Source organism: Lynx canadensis, chromosome C1 (genome assembly GCF_007474595.2).
Source record: "Lynx canadensis isolate LIC74 chromosome C1, mLynCan4.pri.v2, whole genome shotgun sequence".
NCBI classification, from domain to species: Eukaryota; Metazoa; Chordata; class Mammalia; order Carnivora; family Felidae; genus Lynx; species Lynx canadensis.
Window position 1 is genome coordinate 99,147,253 of NC_044310.1, and position 14,417 is coordinate 99,161,669.

General features: G+C 50.8%; 1 protein-coding gene across 2 annotated transcripts in view; it reads left to right on the forward strand.

Moving 5' to 3' along the window:
* Positions 1-605: 605 nt before the first annotated feature.
* ATP1A1 (ATPase Na+/K+ transporting subunit alpha 1) overlaps positions 606-14,417 on the forward strand; it is a 30,144-nt gene continuing 16,332 nt past the window's right edge. The window contains exons 1-3 of one of the 2 annotated variants that reach the window (XM_030324046.1): positions 606-858; positions 11,642-11,746; positions 12,437-12,496. In XM_030324046.1, coding sequence (XP_030179906.1) covers positions 847-858; positions 11,642-11,746; positions 12,437-12,496 — 177 coding nt within the window. In that variant the 5' untranslated portion in view covers positions 606-846. Of the gene's footprint in view, positions 859-6,609; positions 6,701-11,641; positions 11,747-12,436; positions 12,497-14,417 lie in introns of those variants that run through there. The other variant, XM_030324045.1, reaches the window with a different exon arrangement.

Below are 14,417 nucleotides of genomic sequence, written 5' to 3' on the forward strand. Positions count from 1 at the left end.
CCGAGAGACTGGGGAGGCGATCCGCAGGTGGGCGCTGGGCTCGGACTGCCCAGGGAGGCGGAGTCCCTCAGGCGGGCGCGGGCTACCATCACACCCGACCCCCCCACCCCTACCCCGGAGCGCCCTCGGTCCCGGAGGAGCGCCCTGATACGCTGGAAAGGCCCCTCGGCGCGAGGTTTCTGTCCCCAGTCCGCAGAGATTCAGGGAGCCCAGTTCCGAAAGCGTGCCCGCACCCACTGCGGACCTCGCTTGTCCTACAAAGCAGGCCGGTCACGCTGGGCGGCGGGAGGAGGGGCGCGAGAGCTGCAAAGCCGCCGAGTCCCAGCGGCCCGGGAAGCCGGCGCGCCCCGCAGTGGCGCGGCCGCGGCCTCCCGGGACGTGGGCACGCGCGCCCCAGGCCCCGGCGCCCTCCTGCCGGGAGCCCCGACTGGCCGCAGCCGGCGCGGCCCCGGCCCGGGGGCGGGGTTTGGGGCGGGGGCGGAGCCAGGCCCAAGGCCGGTGTCAGGTTGCTCCGGTAACGGTGACGTGCCGCGGCGTGGGCGGGGCAAGCACGCAGGTTGCATATTTTAGGAAGTGAGGAGGAGGCGCGGGCTCGAGCTGCGGCTGGGTCTGGGGCGCGGAGCAGCGGCGGGAGGAGGCGGACACGTGGCAGCAGCAGCGGTAGCAGCCCCAGCGGCGGCATCGGCCCGAGCCGCCGGCCGGTCTCCCTCCCTCCCGCCCCGCGGCAGCCCTAGTTCCCTCCTCTCCGCTCCCCCGGCCGCGCTAGCTCGGCCGGGAGCTGCTCTCTTCTTTCCTCTCTGATTCTCGAGCGACAGGACCCGGCGCCGCGCACAGACCTCCGCCACCATGGGGAAAGGGGTGAGTGTGCGGCGAGCCCGGGGAGGGGCGCGGGGCGCCGGGAGGGAGGAAGGAGGAGGAGGAAGTCAGGAGGGCGACCGCAGCCAGCGGGAAGCGGCGGAGGAGGAAGCGGCGCGGCGCGGCGTGGACGGGCGGGCAGGCAGGCAGGGCGGCCAGGCTTAAAAGACGACGCACTTTGGAAATGGAGGGAGCGCAGCCCTGGGGGCCCGGCGGGTGGGGGGAGGGGGCGCCAGGGGACGGCGGGGGGGCAGCGCGGGGCGGGCCGCCGACCCCCGAGTCCCAGCGCGCCGCGGGCCCGGGGCTCCTGGAGGCGGCGCTCGGGAGCCGCGGGGCCGGGAGGAGGAGAGCGGACGCCGCGGGGCGGCCCCGGGAAGGCGCTGGCCGCCGCGGCATCCCCGAAGCCGGCTCCCCTCCCTCCCTCCGCCCGCCCTCACCTCCCATCTCTTGCCTTCCCTTTTCCTTCCGCCCTCCGTGCCCAGAGGAAAGGCGTGCTCCTCCCCTTCCCTTGGGGCGCGCTGCCCGGGCCCCTCCCGGGCTGCCTTCCCACCGCGGCCCCGGCCCGGGCGCCGGCGGGGGCTTCCGACGCGGGGGCTGCGCTGGGGGGCGAGGCGCCCGGTCCCGACGGCGCTGGGGCTTAGCCCGTTTCCCGCACTGGCGGCCGCCCTCCCCCTTCCCCTCCCCCCCCCCAAAAAAACTGGCTTCCCCTCACTGCAGAGCCGGTCGAGCTGGCTAATGCCAGAAAGGGTGTGTCTTCGCCGCCCTAAGATGGCCTTTAAGGTATACTTTTGCGAGCTTTAATGGGACGCCTTCCATAAACACTAGATGCGCCCTGGGGCGGCTGGAGTGGTCATTTCCTTAGTGGGGAGGGACGAGTAGAGTTTTCTTGGGGGGTGAGTCTGCTGGGGGGACAGGCTGGCACACCAGGGTCTCTGGGTACAATCAACTCGAAAAAGGACTGCAGGCGGGGGGTGGGGGGGCAGGACGCGGGGGTAGGAGCGCCGAGGCATTCCCGAAGGAACCAGGGGTCTCCGGGGCAGGAGAGGAGAATGCTGGAAGCTCTGGGAACCCCAGAGAGAGCCACAGCTCGTTTCTGTGTTTCTGTAACCGGTAGCCGTGATAACCCGGAGCCGCAGCAGAAGACTGAGCCCCAGACCCTAACGGGGCTAAAGTCAAGTGAGAAAAGTTTATACCAGATAACAGCCCAAAGTTATCAGTTCATGGGTTAAAATGACCAGGTCGTGAGAACACGGGTAGGAGAGAAGCCTCTCCATTATCTGCCGGGTTTGCACAGTGCGGGCGTCTGGTAGGTCTCTGGAGGTTTTTAGGGCTCTGCAGTGTGGAGTCAGAGGTGGGGGTAGAGGCAGGGTGCATTCTTTGGGGATTCTTAATTTTGGATTTTGAAGGCGGTAATTAGAAGGGCTCGGACGTGGTAGAAAGAGTGTGGAGAAGTGGAGTGGACGACTGGTATCTTTTAAAAGCACAGAATGTGGCAAAGAGCTGAGTGCCAGCCTCCGTGTTCCCCACGACAGAAAAGTGGGTTAGTGGCCTGTGCTTGTAGCAAGCATTCTGTCAAACCTTAGGTCATTCCCATAAACAAGCCCTGTAAAGCTTACCCCTTTATCTCTCCCCCCGCAAAAAAAAAAAGGAAAAAAGTTAATTTCCTGAGCCGGACGTTACTGATTTTGGGGGGTGTAGTGATCATGGATGTGTACACGAGGCCTAGGAAGGTGAAGTGACTTGCTCAAGGTCAAATGGTTGGTTACTGACACGCCAGACTTGCCTGATTTCTGAGCAGCCTGTGGTTTTCCCAGCCTGAACGCTCCCCTCCTTAACGTTGCCTTAATGTGCAGAGCTCCAGCATTATTCTTCATGTGAAACGGGGGTCTTTGTGATAATTGAATTAATGGACCAGAGAGACGTCTGAGTAACTAAGTTGTATCCACATATCTGTATGTTTGTATATCCACATATCTGTATGTTTCGTAACCGAACACATGCACCGCAGTGGTGAAGATCACACATCTGGGTTGTGGGGGTTCACCCAAGATGTCTTACGGATCCTAAGAAAACACCAGCGGCCGGTAGACGCCAAATCGAATTACAGCTGGTCCACGGGATGATACGCCGCTTATGTGCCCGGGTCATAGTTAGTGTTTTGGGTGCTCTGATAAATTAATTGAACATTAAGGGGGGTGGGGGGGAGACGTGTGTGTTGGTTGGTGGTGATTCTCCTGGGATAGCCTTTCCCCCTTTAGTCCCCAGTGACTTATTGTGATAGTCCAAGTGCTTAGAAGGATATTTTCTGCTGAAATGTTGGGATTTTTCCACATGGGGATTAAAATGTGGGTGGAGTGGTGACAAAAAAAACCCTGCTGATAATTGGTTAACCAAGAAGCCTGTGCTGGCAGCTAATTTTTAAGGTCATTGTTAATTTCTTCCCTTCCTCTTCCCGCTGCCGTGGGGGCCCAGGTTTTGATGATACTTCAGGTGATTTTATTTCTCCTTACAAGCCTAGCTCCTGAGCTTTTGGGAAGCAAATGAAAGAACTGCTCCTGCTGAATCATTCCTGGATGAGATAGGATTTTGTCCTTTTTTTCATGTTGGTGTTTTTGCCAGTGACTTGGCTTAAACCGGCAGCCAGGCCTACCGCCTGCAACTGTTTGGTTCACCAAAGGTACACCAAAAACTTGAGTCTTTTCTCAGGTTTACAAAAGGTGGGGGCAAGGGATGTCCCTAGGTCCTGCGGTGCAGTTCTCCATTGTTTGAATATTAACTTAGTTAGTTACCTAGAAAATGAATCCTACCTTATTTATGGGCGGTGATTTCAAGAGGAGAAGGGGAAAAAGCTTCAGGTGAAGGTTGCACAGGGAACACGCCTGTCAGCAGAAATCCTGGTTGTATGGTCACATTATCAACTGCTCTCTGGGAGCTCAACTTGAAAGTGTGACTGAACCGCCTCTGGCTGCTATAAAGCTAGCACTTTAGACCGAAAACATTGTGAGGCAGAGTCCTCAGGGTGGAAAGTTGCCCAGGCCTGGCCAGGAGCAAGCGGAGCCCTTACGGGAGGAACTGGTGACCAGCACTGGGGCCAGACCAGAGGGCTGGGATTGCATCACACCCCTTTGCCTGTTAAGCGGTTCAGTGTGTGAGTATGACAGGCCCTTGGGGTTCTTTCTGTACCGTTCTGAGGGTGTATCCTCTTTTGGTAACTTAACTGGTTGCTAATTTGTAGTGTTCTTTGCCAGTAAGTTTGTAACACTCTAGTGACTCACCTTTGGGTGGGAGGGTAGGAAAGGGGGAGGTCTGCATCATAAATCGGAGAACGCTGAGAATAGGCTAACCCCTGTATCCCTCCCTCCCTAATTCCCCTCCCCGAAGGAGGATTTTTCAAAATCTAGTACCTGTTCATCCAGGTGGGGGCTGAAACTGAAAATGTACAGACCTCTGGAAACATTGCCAAATTGCATTTGAAAATAAAAAGTGAATTCAAAATTACAAAGCACAATGGACTGGGTACTCAAACATGTTCCATCCCAGAACCCCTCGGAGCTGTTGGTTCGGGATGATTGTAGCAACAAATTAACAGTTAAGTGGCTTTCTGTTTCGAGGCCGGCTCTGTTCTCTTAAATACAACCAAACTTCAGAATGAGAAAAAGGCTGTAACTATTTAGAAGGATCGTGTATGTGAAAGTAAGTAAAATTAGTTTGTTGATTTAAAAACAAAAAGGTAAAAAAAAAAAAAATGTTTTTAAGTCCCTGAAGCTTCAGGTTCTTGACTGGCCCTTAGGTGGACCTACTCGCCCTGAGGACCAAGCAAAGTCATCTCTGTTCTGTCCAGCGTGAGGTCAGTGCAAGTAAACATCACCGCTTTCGTGGGGCTCACCAAGTGCTGGGCACTGAGGGAAGATCAGATCTTCATTAACTGTAGGTTTCCTGTTCACCCGTTAGTCTTAAGCCCTTCAAAACCAGAGAAGGATTTTTCTTTCACCTGGAAAACATATTAAGGATTGAAAATCATAGGAAATACCATTAATGACCCTCCAAAGGAAAGCCCAGTGAAAGAATCTGTTGACATTGTTGACCTATTTAATAACATCTTAGAGTCTTTGACTACTTTCACTTTTCAAGCAAGGGACTTTACATCTTTTGAGTCTTGGTAAAAGTTGCAAAAGGGGGTGGGGGGGGCAGCGTGCTTTTCAGCCATCTGTGATGGGAGGAGGGTGAACGTTTGTACCGCCGTGCCTTCTTGCTGCCCGGGGCTCTCTGCCAGCCAGCAGGCCAGAAGAAGAAACATGAGTGTCAGATCAGATGGGCTCACAGTAATCAGAGTGGCTGCGTTTGTACAGCACGGCGCTGGGCAGAATGTTCCCCAGCCCTGCCAGAGCTGTCCAGTTCTGAGTTGCTCTGCAAACACATGCCCAGTAACTAACTGATCGCGCGAAGTGAAGAGAATGTGAAAGTCCACTGGCTATTTTTTTAAACTCTCCTTCGTTTCTATATTTTTGGAAAAGGAGACGTAACCAAGTCAGGTTTGAACTTTCTCACGTTGCTATGAATTGAGTGTATGAGAGGAAGTGGATTCTTTGGCTTGAATCTCAGAGAGACTGTTCTTTGCATATGACTCACCTCATTAGTTGTGCTGGAAATGTGTTGTCAGGAATCCACAAGAAGTTCTTCACATGTATTTGACTGATGTTTGGGTAGCAAATCCTGTCAGACTAGAGCAGTTTTCCTCTCTGGTTTCCTTTGCATCCTGAGCCACGGGAATTTGGGCCCGTACACCTCATTCCTTGGTCCCTTTGCGACTCTATGATGAATGGTATCTGAACATTAATTATCTCTGTGTCTGGTTTTGTTCACCCTCTATTTAGCAACAGCTGTTAGGTGGTTTCTGTTGGCGATCTGAGAAAAGTTGGCTCTTGGTGGCTTGTGCTTTGTCCTTGGGGTTTGTGTTGTTTGGGGGCCTGATGGTGAAGAAGAGTGTCAGGTTGTGGGGATCGGTGGGTCTTCGCGTCTGATTTATCTTTTCAGTCCGTCGTCATGGCGAGGGCTCTCCTGCACTTTGGGGTGAATATCCTCTTGTGTCTTTCTTTCTTCTTCCACAGGATGCTTCCCTGGGGCCATATTTGTTTCATTGTTTCAGTTCAGGTGCCCTGTCTCTCGGGCCTTGTGCCGCCTGCCAGCCCTTTTAACTCCGTATCCTATGCTTCAGGGGACCAACTGAGGAGTGGTGAGGACTCAGAATTTATTCAGCCCCTCGTGGTGCTGGTGCCAGTTACTAATCCTTCTTCTCTCCACCTGACCACATCTTTTGAGTAGCACTAGCCAAAGAGGGGTCTGATAAAATGAGAAGAGGGGTGAGGAGGGCAGCCAATGGAGGGAACAGGCAGAAAGTTTTAACTCTTGGTAACCCGGGTGCCTGATGGTAGAGGTAGGGTTAACTCCCATGAAAAAACAGGTTCCGGTGTTTGGGGTTTTGTTTTGTTTTCGTTACTAATTGGTAACTGGAAAAGCAGGGCATATTTTAAAAGAGACAGAAAATCTCTTAATACATAAAAGAGAATATATTGATCCTTAAGACATTTTGGAATCTGATTCTCAGCCCTTGCGGGAGGGTGGGCTGGCAGGCTCGTTAAGAATTTACTTACCAGCAGGTTGGGGAGGAAGGTTGAGCCTAGTTCCTTTTGGGCTGAGGGAACCCAGCTAGAGCTGGAGATGTTTTTTTTGCCCCCCAATGGCTGATGGACCGTGGCCCAAGTTTGGAGGTAGTGAGCTGGCCTCCCAAAGGGACCCATTGCTGTGGCTTCGCTACATGACATTCTCCAGCCTGCTGTACGTCCAGGTGAGTGAGAAGGAATACGAAGCCATGGTGGTCCCTTGGGTCCCCTCCTCTACAGGAGAAAAAAAGCTATTCCTTCACCGCCCGAAATGCTGCTCTGGGCCACAGAACAGCTGCAGTACTCAGGCGGCGCGTGTCCTCCCTCAACCCCAGCCGTCCCCGAGCCCTCGATCCCGGGGTAGAAAATTCCTTGCACGTAAACCAAACTACTTAAGGAGCAACTGGAGGCGAAATGAACTGGGGTTGATCATTTCTTCTATTTTCTTTCTGTTTTAATGGATGAGAGGGGCCTGGGTGGCTCAGGCAGTTAAGCGTCAGACTCTTGATCTCGGCTCAGGTCATGATGTCACAGGTTCATGAGTTTGAGCCCCACACCAGGCTCCACGCTGACAGTGCAGAGCTTGTTGGGATTCTCTCTCTTCCCCTCTCTCTGCCCCTCCCCCACTCTCCCTCGCTCTCTCTCAAAACAAATAAACTCAAAAAAAAAAAGATTCTCTCTCCCTATGTCCCTCTCCCCCACTCGCGTGCTCGCTTGCTCTCAAAAAAAAAAAAGTTTTAATTAATGAGTTGAAATAATACCCCAAATGAGTTGTTTTTTTAAGATTAAGAGGAGTTATAGTGAGGAATGTCAGTAATTTATATGTTAATTAGAACCCAGTTATAATAGTAACCTTAGTGCAGTGCCTCGCCAAGTACCTTTACATACACGGTTGTGTCTGATACTGATGTAATAGTACACGGCCCCAGGAAGACGGGAGGGCGCCTTCCCGGCCCCCTTTTTTCCACGCAGAGGACGACGGAGCCCTCCTCCTGGCCCCTCTTCGGAGCCCAAGGCCTTTGTGTGTGGGAGTGGGTTTTCAGAAACGGTGCAGCTTTTAGGTGTTTTGTTTTCAGACTTGACGGGAGCCCCTTGGTGAGTCAGACGATCAGAAACGCCTTCTCTAGACCCGTCAGGAGTCACGCCAAGTGGTATTCCCATTGTGGGGATGAGGCCACCGAGGCTGACTGTCCAGGGTCCCCGCAGCTGGCACGCAGCAGAGTGAGGAGGACCGGGGGCCTCCTGGAAGGACGTCGGCATTCCCGTCTGAAGGGCACGGACACCGGAACTTCCCCAGAGGCCTCTCGGGGGGCACGTCCAGCAATCTTAAGAACTCGGAGCTCCCTGCTGGCCACAGGGCCATCTGTTGCTGTGGTGGGACAGGTGGGCTGGCCAGCGCGTCTGGAACGCCTGGCTGGGGAGAGCCTCCGAAGCCTGGCCTGAGCCGGGGAGACGGTGTGGAGTGTGGAGGCCCCGGGTGCAGCTGTGGTGTGCACAGGCCTCAAGTGACTTAACTCTGCCATGGAAGCTTCTCTCCTACACGTCCTTGCACCTTTTCGTGTGTGCCTTTGTGAACCTGAGGATGATTTTACCTGTCCTGTCCGCCCCGTGGATTTTACTGAAGGAGAGGAAGGTGCAGGCCGGGGTCGGGGGGTGGGGGGGTTACGTGGTTTTAAGTGAGTGAACCTGATTACTACTCATGCTAACCTTGGTTTGTCTTGTGAAGAGTTTTCTCTCCCCACCTCCTGGGCGCTTTTGCCCTCTGCCCAGACCCAACAGTAGCAAAACACCTAGGGCATCTTTGAGCGGATGGAGCTCCTGGGAAGCACAGGATGAAGTAATGACACATGTGAAGCTGTGTCACCCTGGGCAAGCCCCTGTCCTCGTGGTAACGTCCCACTTCCTAAATTAGAATGGAAAAAAAAAAAAAGCACAGACCAGAACCTAACTCACTTCATTAGTTTTACCAGTGGCCCTGGTAACTTGAGCTTCCCTCCCACTTTCTTCAGAGGCCTCATGGGGGTGCCTGAGGGGCTCCATCCATCACGGGGAGTGTGCTGGGGGCAGGAGGTAGGCAGTGTCATTGGAGTTTTGTAATTGAAGAAGTAGGAAGTAAGAGTGGGCAGGTTCCTAGAGTCAACTGACTGGGGAAACCACGTTTCTCATTCTCTCTCCCTTGCCGTAACCTATGTTTTCCCCAAATGGTTTTAAAAAGTAAAGAAAATGCTGTCTCCCCCCCCCCTTTTTTTTAATTTATATCCCTTTATAAAGTTCCTTTGGGGGTTTTTATAGTCAGTCTTCCCTTTTTAAAAAAAAAATTTTTAATACTTATTTTTGAGAGAGAGCATGAGCTGGGGAAGGACATAGAGAGAGGGAGACACGGAATCCGAAGCAGGCTCCAGGCTCTGAGCTGTCAGCACAGAGCCAGACGCGGGGCTCGAACCCACATACTGTGAGATCATGACCTGAGCCGAAGTTGGACGCTTAATGGATGGAACCACCCAGATGCCCCGTCTCCCCCATTTTTAGCATTGTTCCCCTATCCCACCCTGCACTCCTCGCCCCCAGACACACATGTACACGCACCTACGCACACAGATTTTTTTTTCTGCTTTGAATCTGTGATAATTGAGACCCATGGGGACTTCAGGAATGTTTAGTTCCTGTCACAATAAGCTAGTATTAAATCATTGTTTTATTGGTAGGGAAGAACCACACTGTCGAAGCCATCTGGTCTTCTGGACAAACTTTTCAATAGGCAATACTTAAAATCGCGAAGAAAGAGAAATTTCACATAATGATACTTCCCATGTCTCTTTTCACAACTATCCTCATTTAAAACTACGCCCTGTGTAGCATGAATTGGTGAGGAAGGGGGGGAGGGGGTGGCTAGTAGGAAATGAAACTCCCGGCTCACTTAACCATTGATAATTGCGAGGCTGGAGGCAACATACTTTGTAAATAGGGATACAGCTTGGGAATCTGTCTGGGGCCTCGCTCTCCAATCAGTCTCTCTCCCTCTTTGGGAATGGAAAATGTTGAAAGTCTGAGGCGAAAGCATATAGGTGGTAAGGCAGAGGGATTTTAACTCTGATTTTTATATATTTATTTGTTATTCTTAAAGTTACACAATTTTTTTTTTTAACACCTCAAATGGGAAAAAAAAAAGTTCAAGATCCTGCAGAAATGCCAATATTCCATGGACATCCCAGTGGGGTTGGAGGAGTGGGAGGTGGGGCTGGTTTTCATATTCTGAAATTAAACTTATTTTAATGATATTCCCTTGCGTAAAAGAGAATTTGTGAAGTATATTTTAAAAATCAATGCTACAAACCGGCCACATAGCCTTTTAGAGATTCCCTAGTCAATGCCTTCAAAATGATTTTTAAGTGTTGAGCTTTCCCATGAAATATGTGAAAGAAATCCCACTGCAGACTGTGGTTCTTGCCTGGTGGTGGCCCTGTCCTTTCTTTTTGTTTTATTTGCTTTCAGTGTGTGTGATTATTTTCCATTTTAACCCTGGCACCAGGGGCCCTGTGCAAAGAGGCACTTACAAATGTGGTTGCTCCACAGTGGAGAGAATTTCAAGAATGTTGACTATCTTTAGACCTGCTTCATTCTTCACAGATAAGATAGAAACAAAAGAACTCCACTCTGTTGGAAGAAGAAGTTAGTCAAGGAACACTGCAGAAGTGACCACCAGAGTTGAACCACGTGAATAACATAAACGTCCTTGCTTGTGGGCAACACCAGCCCATTTGGGGCAGGACTTCTTTAGAGCCTTGAGAAGAGGGTGTTTTCAAATTCAAGTGAACGTTGTATTTAGTCGCCACCGTCTTAGCTGTGACTGAACTACACCTATTCCCCCCTTTGATTTTTTTTTTTTTTTTTTTTGATTTTTAGCCCAGTAAAATGTTGATCCGGACACCAGTTCCCACTTAATTCTTCAGTGGCTGGTAGAGTGAGAACTGAGTAAGGGAGAGCCACAGAATAATAGTTAACAGCACCACCCCGCATCTGTTTGAAGAAAAATGCTAATATCTCCTTCCCCTGCCCTTGTTAGGGGTGGTGGTTGGTGGGAGGCAGTGTGTGGGGTTGGGGTGTCTGAGCAGGGGGTGGGGGGGCGCCCCTTCTCCACTGACTGAGCTCTGGAGCACCAGGTTCAGGCTTTGTGCAGATAAGCTCAAGCATGTTAAATGGAGTGGGGGGGAGGGGTGTGTGGAACAATCTAAATTTAAACTATAGAATCAACATTTTCTCTAAAAATTGTTCCAGTTTTCCGGAGGCGTGGGTGGATCCTGTGAATTGTGTGCTAACGCACATGCTTTTCCTACACGCTGCTTATGTCAAAACATTTCCAGTGACTTTCTTTTGGGGGGTTTATTTTCAGGCTGTAGATTGGGGGTAAGAACTCTTTTTTTTTTATAATAATTTCAAGGATTCTTAGGATGGCTTTTGATTAGAAGATGGAAAGGTCGGTGTTCTGATGTAAGCCCTGAAAGAACTTAAATTCGATATTTAATGACTTCTTTGCAAATCTAAGAATTTGAGCATAATAACAAAAGCCACTTAGCATTTAGGTGTTTTAAGTTAGCATTTGGTTCTTCCAGAAATGGAGGTTGGCGCTATTCTCTCCATGCTGTGGAAGAAAAACTTGACGCTCCAGCAAGAGTCAGTGACCGACCCCAGGTTCCGTAGTGAGTGGTAGGGTGCAGATTCTAACTTCAGACTCTTCTGCTCAGAATAAAAGGCCTGAGCATGATACTCCTAAGTTAATAATGGAAAGGTGATTTCATTCTTGCAGTGGGGAAGGTGGAAGGCTGTGGGATAGAGATTTTGATAGGGCAGGCCCCTCCCTATTCACCCCAAATGGAAGTGACTGGCAGGACCGTCCCGTGGTTGCCGTGACTTCACTGGTCTTACTGCCCTTGGGCGCGGAGGGCACATCTTGAGCTTTAGGACCGTTGCTTTTGTTTAGGATGTCATGTAAGCAGTCCGTTTCCATGATTATCATCCCGTTGACTGTTCAGAATGATGGCTGCCCTAAAAAATGCCAAAATCCCTTGCCCCAGAATCTTCTGTTCGTTCATAATGCACAACCACACTTTCCCCACATTCTTTGGTAGGTTGGACGTGATAAATATGAACCTGCGGCTGTTTCAGAGCATGGCGACAAAAAGAAGGCCAAGAAAGAGAGGGATATGGATGAATTGAAGAAAGAAGTTTCTATGGTAAGTATTAGGATGCTTTTCGTTCTCCTTAAAAATTACTTGTATCATTTTTGTTGTATGATCTTCCCCCTCCCCCACTGCTCCCCCTCCCCTCCAGTCATTTGAGTCAGAGACTTGGCTTCATTTTAAAAGGAAAGCAGTCATTGTACAGACCTTACCGAACTATAGAGATCAGTATGGAAAATTTCCATTTTTCCAGGCTGTTACAAGGGTTGGAAGAGTTATCCAGGCACCCTGGCCTAGCCAAAGGTGCACAGAAGGAAGTGTGGTTGATACACCATGGGCCTTTGCTTTTCTCTATTTCTGGATTATACCAAACCCGGGGAACCTCCGACCTTCCGGGCTCTGGAGGCTTCCACAGCCACAGGCTGGCTAGAACCTCCCTGGTCATCAGAGAAGGCAAGCAAGGTTTTCCTCGAGCTCCAGGACTGATGGGGTTTTCTGAAGTGATGTGACGGGCACCCAGGGACTTCATGCCACAGCTGTCTCTGTCCTCTGGTGACGGGCGCTCGGCGCACAGCTGTGTGGTGGCAGATCCATTAGGCCGCGGTGAGAGACGTATATCGCCTTCTGCACCGGAGAAAAGCCCGTTTTCGGAGCTTAGTAGCAGCAATGAGCCACATGAATGCTTCACCCCAGTGTTTTTTTTCTGGTACAGTGTTTAAGTCTTCTGTTTCTGTTTTTCCTTAGGATGACCATAAACTTAGCCTTGACGAACTTCACCGCAAATATGGAACAGACCTGAGCCGAGTATGTTGAATTTCCAACTTGTACAGAGTCTCACGTGTCCCTGTGGCATCTCCTCTGTGTCCTAGGCGTAACCCTGGGGACCCTGGGAAGACAGTGATGACAGGCACCATCCGAGTATCTGCTGTGCGACATGCAGAGCTTGGGTTTTTATGTGTTTCTTCAGTACCTTGTTTCCCCACGAAACTTTGAAAGTAGATGTTATTTTCCCCACTTTGTAACAGGTGAGATCCAGTCAGGGAAAGCACCAGGATTTGATCCTGAATGACTCCACAGCCGCGCGCGTTCCCTGGCCCTTGATTACAAATCTTTCTCTCCATTTTTCTACATTCGCGAAATGGAGTTGAATAGTTGACCCTCCAGTACTTAATCTTTTGTACTTCTACCAGTGAGTTCATTGCAGTATGAGAGAGAGAGACACAGAGCACGGGCGGGGGAGGGGCAGAGAGAGAGGGAGACACAAGAATCCGAAGCAGGCTCCAGGCCCTGAGCTGTCAGCACAGAGCCCGATGTGGGGCTTGAACTCACGGACCGTGAGATCATGACCCGAGCCGAAGCTGGACGCTTAAGACTGAGCCACCCAGGCGCCCCTCATCACCTCACTTTCGATGACACCTTAAAAGGGTTGTTGTGAGAATTCAGGCGAGGCTCTGGATTCAGTGCCTGGCACGGTGAGAGCACTCTGATGCTGAGTGGTGCTGTCTGTTACTCTGCTCAGGGTGGGGTGGGGTCACATGGGAACATGAGGCAGAGGAAGGTCCTAACTGAGTCCTCGTTTCCCCTTAACTTCTTGGTTTTCGTTTCCCTGGTCCCCGTACTCCTTAGGGAATTCAGATATTTAAAATAATGTGGACACAAACTACGTAGTAACAGACACTTTGGGCAGAAATTAGCTTTGTGTCCTTTTTTTTTTTTTTTTTTCTTTTTTCTGACTTGGGCATTTTGATAATACGAGATTTTGTAATGGTAGCCTTTTATCTCCTGTCTGCTGTCCCATGTGTTTTAAGGCTTATTTAAAGAAGCGTAAGGCCTTTAGTAACAATGGATTTTTCCAGTGAATACTTCTAAACTGGCATCTTGCCTGGGGGTTAGCTAGACGGTGCACCTACATGAACCCTCTCCAGCCAGACCCTGTGTCAGTTGCCATCCAAAGAATAAAGTTCTTTATTTAAAACTTGGCTGTTTAACCACTAACAGGTTGGATTCCCACAGAGATTTTTTTTTTTTCCTTTTTTGTTTATAGAGGCTTTCTGTCTTCCCCTCCCTGACAGATTCAATAATGCAAAAAAAACTCAGAAGCTCTTAATTTGTAAAACTGAATCAAGGAGTTGGGGTGCCTGGGTGGCTCAGTTGGTTAAGTATCCGACTTTTGATCTCAGCTCAGGTCATGATCTCACGGTTTGTGAGTTTGAGCACCGTGTCGGCCTCCACGCTGTTGCTTAGGTCTCTCTCTCTCTCTCTCTCTCTCTCTCTCTCTCTCTCTCTCCCCCTCCCTCCCTCTCCCTCCCTCCCTCCCCGCCCCCCTTGCTCTTATGCATGTGCTCTCTCCCCCTCAAAATAAATACGCTTTAAAAAAATAAATGAACTAATGAATTAACATTGCTCTATCTTTTTGGTAAAAACGCATTTTGGCAGGAGTCCCTTATCTAAATTTAGAAGAGATCAGACTGGATTCAGATTTGTTCATGGACCAGTTTAAAACGAATTTCAGTGTGGATGTTGTGGGGTCCTCCGGGACCTTCCTTGGGCAGCCGTGCCTGCCGGGGGGAGGGGTGGGGGGAGTCCTCATCAGAACTGGCCGGGTTTTACAGGCTCTGTAGCTTGGGCAATTTGGTTTCCTCCTGAACCCATTATCCTAGTTCTCCAGCTATCAGGTGGGTATATTCTCTTGTAAGGGCCAGGGCAGGGTATCTTACGTGTATCC